This window comes from Acanthisitta chloris, unplaced genomic scaffold (assembly GCF_000695815.1).
Source record: "Acanthisitta chloris isolate BGI_N310 unplaced genomic scaffold, ASM69581v1 scaffold33590, whole genome shotgun sequence".
NCBI classification, from domain to species: Eukaryota; Metazoa; Chordata; class Aves; order Passeriformes; family Acanthisittidae; genus Acanthisitta; species Acanthisitta chloris.
In genome coordinates this window covers 23,690-32,764 of record NW_008650499.1, presented here as the reverse complement: position 1 = coordinate 32,764, position 9,075 = coordinate 23,690, and the positions used below count along the sequence as shown (strand labels likewise).

Below are 9,075 nucleotides of genomic sequence, written 5' to 3'. Positions count from 1 at the left end.
CTCCGAGCACCGCAGTGTTGGGAGCGAGGATTGGCTGGGCACTGCTGCAGTGGGGACGCAGCCTGGGTGCTCAGCATCGCTGCTCAGCCTGGCTGCTCGCCTGATGTGCCGTTAGGATGAGCCGGGACGTGTGGGGCAATTGGCAGCTCTGAGGAGCTTCTCTTGGAGAGGTTCATCTTTAGCTTTCCCGCTGTCCAAGCAGTCTCCAAAGCTCAGCGTCTCAGCTTTCTCCGTGCCACGGGGCTTGTGCTTTGTCTGTTGCCATCAGATTTCTGAGGCTCTGGTACAATGAGCTGCTTGTCAGGCCAGGCACGACTGCAGTAGCAGCAATTTCAAAAGGCAGGAAGCGTCCGCAGGAGCGGGCTGTAAAGAATTGAGCCCGTGGAGTCGCTGGGTTGAACCTCCCGCTGGCTGCCGTGCTGATTCCCGTCTTGGGGGTGCTTGGTAGTGCAGTCACATCATCCTTGGCAGCGGCAGCTCCTGAGCGCGCAGGGTTTCCCTGCCTGGGATGCTCTCTGGAGCAGCAATGCTGCAGACCCTTTGGCATTTTCTGTCTAGCTTCCTTCCCAGGGCCGTATGCCAAGGTCCTGCAGATGGAAAAGAGGATGAGGCCAGAAACACCACCCCACTTCCAGGCCCCGGGGAGAAAGGGCCAAAGATGGTGGGGAAGCCACAGGACAGAGGGACTGATCCCACTGAAAGGAGACCAACTATCCTACTGGTGGTTGGACCCGCAGAGCATTTTCCAAAGGTAACGGGACATCCAGGGGCCTGAGGAGGGGTTGGTGCACATGACAGTGGAGTGTGTGGTCTGCTGGGAGTAGGGGTGTTGCAGGTGGAGTGTGTGAGTAGCTGTGTGTGTGTGTATTTGGGGAGGGGGGAGCAGAACAGGAAAAGGGAGCAGCATCCAGTGTGTGTTTGCTAGAAAGGAAGGGAGTGGGGGGGCAGGGGAATGACTGAAGAGAGGAGGTGATCTAACCTTCCAAACATGATATTCAAAGTGGGGGGGAAAATTACTGTTTAAGGGCAAGAAGGAGTATGGGGGTCTGCAAGGTTCCTGGGCAACTTGTAAGAAGCATGACTGGGAGGAGAGGGAATGATAATGCAGGTTACTGACGAGTCCCACCCCTGCACTGGAGATCTGCAAAGGATCAAATAGATCCTAAAACATTCCGGAGTCAGTCTCTGGTAATTTGGCAAACCCCTGGTAAAACTTGCATGTTTTGAGCAAATGAGTAACTGGCTGTGTTTTTTGAATGGCACAGCCCAGGAGAGAGTAAAGCCTGGCCCTGGGGAGCGGGTGGCATAAGGGAGAGACTAAAATCTGCGTGAGGATGGGAAGTTCCCCGGGGGGTAGGAGAGTGGGGAGGTGGTGGGGGTGCCCAGTTGGCAGAGAATAAATGGTGAGGCTTTGTCTGGGGGGAGGCGAACAAAAGCTGCTTAGTTTAGTGCTGGGGCTCCCAGCACAGTGCTGGCTGACTGCAGCTCTGGGTTATTTTTGATGGGGAGGGAATGCTGTCCATCTCCCCAGAGGATGGTGCAGTCAGCTCTGACTACATGTAGTTTAAAACCAAGGGTGTGACCTGGGATTACTGGAGAAGGAGCTGGGGATGATACCGAAGGGCTGCAGCAGGGGTATGGGTGTGTGACTCTCAGGATCTGGCTTATTTGACAGGGAATTGGGCATGGCTGTTGCTATAAGCTTTCCCTGTAAAATGGGGGATGAACAGGTTGAAGTTGTAGAGGGGATTAATATCTGTTCTGCTGCTGTTTTGAATGGAAACAGGCAGGGCGGCATTTCGCATTCTGGGGAGCAGAAGCCACTCCCTGCTTGAATCAGACTGAAAAATCTGCAGGGACTTTCTCTATCCTTAGCAGTTAGCACTCTGCATCCCCTTCCAAAAGAGGAGCATGCGTGTTTTGACAAGAGGAGGACTTTGGTGCACAGAGGTTGAAGAAGGACAGAGCTTCAGAACTGAAGGAGGATGTGATGGAAACCTTGGAAGTGTAGAACCGAAAATCTCTGGTGTGTTCCAGGGAACAATGGTCCTTCAGTCAGGGAGAGTCCATCTGTTCACACCTGGAAATGAAGCTTTCTCTGAAAGCTGATACAGATCTCTTTCCTGTGTGACCCTGGGAAGTTTTGCTGTGTAGGAACCCCAAAAATTGGCTAATGGAGAAATACCTAGAGGATAAGGATATGGTAAAATGGAGTTATTGCAGTTTAGGAAGTAACTGCCCATCTGCCAGGAGGTTGTGACTGTGTAATTTTAGCCTGCCCTGATTGTAAAGTAAAACGCAGCATAAAGCTCTTCTGTTGAGGATTATGCAGATATGTTTTACCTTGCAATTCTGGCTGGCTAATGCTGCATCCAGCCACTGTGGCTCTGCTGATGGACAGTAACTTGTTAAGCTCCAATGACTTGTTTGTGCTTGATCAGATATCAGCGTTCCAATTACCTGTCTGAAGGAGAAATGATGGAAAAATACTCATACAGCCTTAGGGATAGATAATAACCCACCATGAGCAAAGAGTATTGTTTGGTGTTTATAGAAAATGAGGGAGACACACAGCTTTTGTTTGCTGCCCCTGGCTGGCTGTGACCTTGGGAGCAGTCTTTTGACTGGTAGACCACTTTGTTTTGTCAAAACACCTGTAACTACCTGTCTGCTAAAAACACAGAGAATATGCTGTCTGATACTGGGGTTACTGTAAGGAATTGATATGTATCAATAAACTTGACTGGAAGGGCTTCCTGGCCCTGGCTCCTCAGTCTTCACTTGTCATTGATGTGTCTTCCCTCAGATCTTTGCCTGACAGTAACGATTTCAACATGAGGCTGTTTCTAGGAGAAAATACTGCTCGCAAACATGTTGTGTTGGCCCTGGATGTGTGTACACAGGAGAGAGGCACGATCTGCCCCTTATGTCACCATCTGGACTTGTAACTTTGGATCCGTGTGTTGTCAGTGGAACAGGTGACCTTTCCTGGTTACCTTTATGTCAAACACCGTGTAGTGTTGTCTGCTGTACCTGGTCTCTATCCTTCCCCTTGTACAGCCTTGGCTGGCTGCAGCTCTTTCCTCTGCTGGGGTCTCTTAAATGATTAACTTCCCTCCTTCATACACTGTACAATCTTTGTGCTTTGAGAGGACTTTCTGTACTGTACAATTAATTATAAGCTAGTTTCTAGAAATTAGAAATTACCAAGTCAGCAGAACCCAGTGAAAACTTGGAGCAATAGGGCTGTGGCCCACGGTGTAAGCACCCAGAAAGCTGTTTTCCCTCCGGAGGAGGATGTTAGTTATGTGACTGTGACGCTCGCTGGCACTTGATATTTTTAGAGACTTTTTTTTTAGCAAAGTAAATTCAAAATTAAACAGCATGCTTTCCTGCTCCTTGTATGGCTGCATCCTTCCATCCTTAGGGAGGTACATTCTGGAGCTGATGTAGTAAATCAGGGATGAAGCAGATGCGTAGAAGAGTACGAATGGCTTGGAAAGGTTAGAGCAGGGTATGGAAACTGGTAACTTGTGCAGCTTTTAGATAGGAACCAAATCCTAAAAATAAAATGAAAATGACTTTGCATCTTCCTTGATGGCAAGAAAAGTGAGCTGTGGAGGACTCAAAGAGTGCTCCTTTTAGCTGAGGGTGTTAGCCAGGCTGGCTCCACATGGCCCAAAAATGTGCAGCTCCAGCTCTGGCTTCAAAGGGCACAGTTGGTGGCTGGAGGATGTATCAGGGAGGACCAGCCAGAGCTCTGTGCCCTGTCCTTGGTTTGATCAGGAATAGACAGTGCTAATGAGGGATGTACTGTCCGTGGCTCATGCCTGGAGCCCTGGGGTGGGTGTGCTGCTGCCTGCAGGGACTGTGTGCTGAGACTTGGGCAGTGACCCCATGCAGTCCTAGCAGCACTGATCCCTGCAGCTTTGGAGAGCTGCCTGGCTTTTGAGTACTTCCAGCTTTACCAGGATTTTTTTTTGGGTGAAATCTAAAAACTCCTTAATGCTTGTTTAAGTTCCCTTTGTCATTATAACCTGAATTGCTGGTATAAACTTCATTTGTAATCGGTCTCTCCTTCTTAGCTCGCTGTCCTGTAATTAATACCCTGCTTAAAATCAGCTTTAACCTCATTAGCTTTCTCCTTTCCTCTGACGTAGGTAGTAGGGCTTTTTTTTTCCTAAAATGTGCAGATTTTGCCTTTTGTCTTTGGCTGCCAACTCCAAACAGAGTTTCTTAGGAAAATCTGCATCATGTTGTCATAGCAACTGAGCTGCCAAGCAGCTATAATAGTGATGCTTGGCAACTCGTGGGAAGGACTACCAAGAATCTTAAGGCTTTGTGAGGCAAATCTGAGTTGGGTTTATTCACTTCCTACCTGTTGCTGGGGGGGGAGCTGCTCTGCTCCCCTCTGCCTCCTGAAGGCCTTTGGTGTTGTCAGTGGGCTTTAGGTATCATTGGGATGCTGCTTGCAGTGAGACTGGCCTTGGTGGCAAGGCTGTGTGCTGTTGGCATGCATGCAGTGAGCTGCTGCAGCTGATCTTTAAGAGGATCTGGAGTCCCTGAGAAGATCCTGTTTTCGTGTGGAGAGACGTCAGCAGGGAGTAGGTTAAGCCTGGTTAGGTAACACAGCAGTGGTGCCATGGTAGGTGAGGTGCCTGAGAGAGAGCAGGGAAACTGCTGCAGGTCATGACTCTGAAGGGCACTGAGTTGCTGTAGGTTGTGATCCATTAAGCTTTAAAAAAAAAAAATTTAAAAAATCCTTGAAATAAAGCCCTGGATTAAATATTCCCAGTTGGTGTGATTGACATGCAGCTTCACAAACAGCTCATTACAGACCTTGGCTTTGCTTTAGAGAACAAAATACCATGGTAAAGACGTAAGGGCCCACGGTGCATGAGGACCTGAGGAGGGGAGTGCTGGTTGGACTTTGCTCTGCCAGGCAGGCTGTTCAAACACAGCAAACACCAGAAAATGTTGTTGTGTCCGCAGCAGTGGTGAAATCTGTTATCTGGGCTGGCTTGAGCCAGTTCAGCAAACACACTGTGTTACTTCTAGCGCAGGCAGGATTAGTGTTTGGCTTATTTCCTATGGCTTTTTGCATCTTCCTTGTGATTCTCTCTGATAAATACCAAGACTATAACTTTATTTTGAGATTCACATTAGCAGCATTGTTACCTGCTGCCTGTTGGTACTCTCACTGGAGAACTAGATGTTATCCCATACATCAAACTCCACTAGATACTCAGAAACCTGTAATTATATCTGCATTAAATGGTGCTTGTGCCACACTCCCTCCAGCCTGGCTTGTTTCTAATTGAGAGCTCAGGAACTTGCTTACAAAGTGGTTAAATTGTCAAGTGTAGGAACTGGAAATTGTTGTTCTGCCTAGGCCACTTGTCATAGTGCGTATCTGACTACAATGTTTAGTGGTAGTTGGAAGAGGAGGAAAAATACTGAGCTGGTGTAACTGCTGTGTGGATGCGTAGCTAGGAGGCTTAGAAGCAGCTGGGGCTGTTTTGAAGCTTGCCCTTGATTTGGGTGATTTTCTGTGTTTTTGGCACAGTGACAAACCTCCACAGGCTTTATTGCTGCTGTATTAGTAGCTCCAGAGTGCTGCAGAGGGGAGAGCTTGGTGTGCAGGGGTTACCTGCTCCTGGCTGGCACGAGTGCTTTGGGGAGAACTTGGAACCAAATCAACTCTGCCATAGCAAAGTAACCTGGTAAAAGTGGAATTTCAAGAGTTTTGCTTAAGTTGGATATCCTAAAGTGTATGAAAGCAGGAAGTGGCTGGCATCCTGCTCTTACTGTGTTTTGCACGAAGAATTATTGGGAAGACAATGAGAATCCTCCTGTGTTGCTCGGTGGGAGAGGTTATGATCAATTCTGGTCCCTATTGTTCTGCCTGTGTAAATCCCCAGAGGGGTGAGAAGAAGGATCAGAAAGGACTGATCGGATGTAAGGAACTGCGAGTGAATGCTTGGCTCTTGGCCAAAGCCTCTTGGGTCAAGAGGGACACTCAGTAAGAGTTAACTGGGAGTGAGTGTGATGTAAGGTCTCTGGTTTAATGGGAGCCAGGTGTTGAGCAATGGGAGGCAGCTCACATGTGTCAGCTGGGTGGGACTGTACAGCCTCGGCTTCCCTTTTAAGTAGAAGGGCTGGGCTTGTGCAGCCAATCCCTCTGGAGCCAGCCTTGCTCATAGGCATGTGTCATGAGACTTGCTGGTATTTCCTTTCCACTACACACTGAGATTAGCTCAGAGGAGTCATTCAGTTTTACTTCCCTTCCTTCCTGGTCGGTCTGAGCAGAGCAGCTGACTTTCAGGCTCAGAAAGATGCTCTGCCTCTGCCTGTATGTGCCAGTGCTCGGGGAGAGACAGGCAGAGTTTGAATACTTTGAGTCCAAGGGGCTCCCGGCCGGGCTCAAATCCATCTTCCGACTCAGCCTCCTCATTCCTTCCCAGGAGTTCTCTACCTATCGTCAGTGGAAGCAGGTATGGCCCCGAGGGAGGACTGGAAGGGAGGGAGTGATGGGTGGTGATCTCCAACACCCTGAGTGCCTGGATGGAGGGGGAGAGGTTTGTGGTGGCTCTTGTAATAGCTGGGTACAGCATGGACACACTTCTCGTGCTCCTTGGCAGGGATTGCTGAAGCAATGTGGAGTGGATTCTTCTCTTTTTGATTCATTTGGTTTAGATTGGGTGTAATCTTGGTGCCTCTGAGACTGTTTAAACCGGTTGATGTGAATTGAATAGAAAAAAGGGGTTTTCCAAGCTGAAGTCTTCTGCTTTAATTGATTTGCTCATATATGGTTCACATCCTCTTCCGTTTCCTTACATCCTTTGTCCTGCCTCCCTTCTGACAGGTCTGTAATGTAGTGTCAGCTCCCACTGGTGAAGGTGAGCAGGTTTGAGAGCTGCTCCACGTGAGTGACTGAGCCAGAGGTGTGTGGGCTGAGCTGGGGGAGGTTGTGCAAGAGCCTTTCCCTTTGCGGTACTAAATCCATGGAGTGCTCTGTCCCAACCTTTCTTTCAGCTTGCTGCTACTTTTCTTTTTTTTCATGACCAGACTGTCAAGAGCCCAGAGAGCTGATTATTGATCAGTAAAGCTGGGGAGGCTTTATCTACCTGTGTGCAGAGACACAGACAGGGGATGCAGCAGGCTGGAAGGCACATGGGGTCTCACAGTGCTGCAAGGGCTGTGACTCTGCAGGTGACCATAGGAACTTCTGCAGCTGAAATAGCTGTGAATGACCAGATTTCATATTGACTGTTAAAGGCAAAGAGCTGCAGGCAGGTGTTTGTTCACATCTCTGGAGAAGACACTTTGGCTTGGCTTTCTCACCCCTCACACGTGTGTTGTGGGTTACTGTTGGACAGGCTCACAGTGTTGTTGCTCTGTGATTGTGGGGGAGAAAGGTGAGCAGAGCAAAGGTTTTATTGCCTGTGGTCTGTGATCACTCAGGGCACATCTCTCTGGTTGTCAGGGCGTGCTGAGAGAGCAGGAGCAGTTGCACAGTCACATCTCTCTTACAGTGCCTCCGAATTATTAATGCCTGTCATCTGGCTGGGGGTTGCCAGTCAGAGGGAAGCCCTGATTCAGCTGTTCAAGGCCAGTGTGCTGACAGGCAAGGGGTGTTGGTCTATGTTTAGCCTCCAAGCTGAATGTAGGGTCATATCTGAACTTTACAACAGTCATATGATAAATGGCAGGTTAGGAATATTGGGCATACCTCGGAGGTCAGGGCAGCTGGGACAGCACTTTCTTATTTGAGGTTCATAAAGGGATTAGGAATAATCCTCACAGCATTAGGGCTAAAGTGACAGGACGTGGTGGGTGAGAGTGAGAGTTCTAATAGTGAATTTTTCAGTATTGAAGTCATTTTAAATGACATTGAAACAAAGACTTGAAGCTTATGACCAGGTCTGATGCTCATAGGCTGAGGAGATACCACAGCAGGCTTAGGTTTGTTTGCCTATTACCTTTGAACCTAATTATTGAACACAACAATATTGATGAGTACAGGGTTAACCCACTGTTTGATCTCAGCTCAGAGCTTCCTTAACAACCCATCTGCTGTTGACATAAATGTTACAAGAATGAAAACAAAACTTTGGGTCATGAATCACTCCTCATTTAGTGTTCTTCACTGATTCATGTTGAAAAAGACTATTAAACCTGTTAAAGGCAAGTGACTGAACAAGAAGGGGAATAGGAACTCCCTGAGCCACATTCTTGCAGTTGGGAAATCACCTCTCTTGTCAGCAAGCATCCATGTGCCCTCAAACAGGACAGTCCATGGGTTGTTGCCTCATGCTGCAGAGAGTTAATTAGTCATTTTCCTTGTCCTAGATGTCTGGCACAGTCTCTGATCTTGATTTCAGCTTTGTCCTACTAAGAACCTTTTCTTGCTCTATATGCATCTCATGGAAACTCATGTAATTAAAGCACATAGCTTGAGGGTGCCTAAACCAGTTTACAGGGGTTTTAATCTTTGGCTGTGTTCACTAGAGCTGGACAGGCTCTTGCTGGTTGGAATTATTGCCAGAGGGAACTTCCTTCTCTAAGGATTGTAGTAGGCCTGAAATTCCTTCTCCTGTTCAGGTTTTTTTATTACCTGAAGTTCTGTGATTCACTTTTAATGCCAATCTGTTGCCTCATACTTTGTTCAAGAACCTTCCCAAAGACTTTGTAAGGTGTTAATCAAGATACAGTCCTGAGATCAGACACATGACACTAGCAGAATATCCCTGATAAAGGGCATGAGGCTTTCTGTCTACGTAATGGACTTTGGGAGACAGTTGGAATCAGGTGACTTTTCTACTCTATTACTTTGCTCAAATTTCCTTGAGGCATTGTAGTTCCATCACCTGAACCTTCCCAAAGACTTTGTAAGGTGTTAATCAAGATACAGTCCTGAGATCAGACACATGACACTAGCAGAATATCCCTGATAAAGGGCATGAGGCTTTCTGTCTACGTAATGGACTTTGGGAGACAGTTGGAATCAGGTGACTTTTCTACTCTATTACTTTGCTCAAATTTCCTTGAGGCATTGTAGTTCCATCACCTCTG

General features: G+C 47.8%; 1 protein-coding gene across 3 annotated transcripts in view; it reads left to right on the top strand.

Annotated features, from left to right (window-relative positions):
- Positions 1–526: 526 nt before the first annotated feature.
- Positions 527–9,075, top strand: part of SLC25A25 (solute carrier family 25 (mitochondrial carrier; phosphate carrier), member 25) — a 13,400-nt gene continuing 4,851 nt past the window's right edge. For 2 of the 3 annotated variants that reach the window (XM_009069230.1, XM_009069222.1), the window contains exon 1: positions 527–751. In XM_009069230.1, the coding sequence (XP_009067478.1) occupies positions 527–751 (225 nt within the window). Of the gene's footprint in view, positions 752–6,335; positions 6,495–9,075 lie in introns of those variants that run through there. The other variant, XM_009069238.1, reaches the window with a different exon arrangement.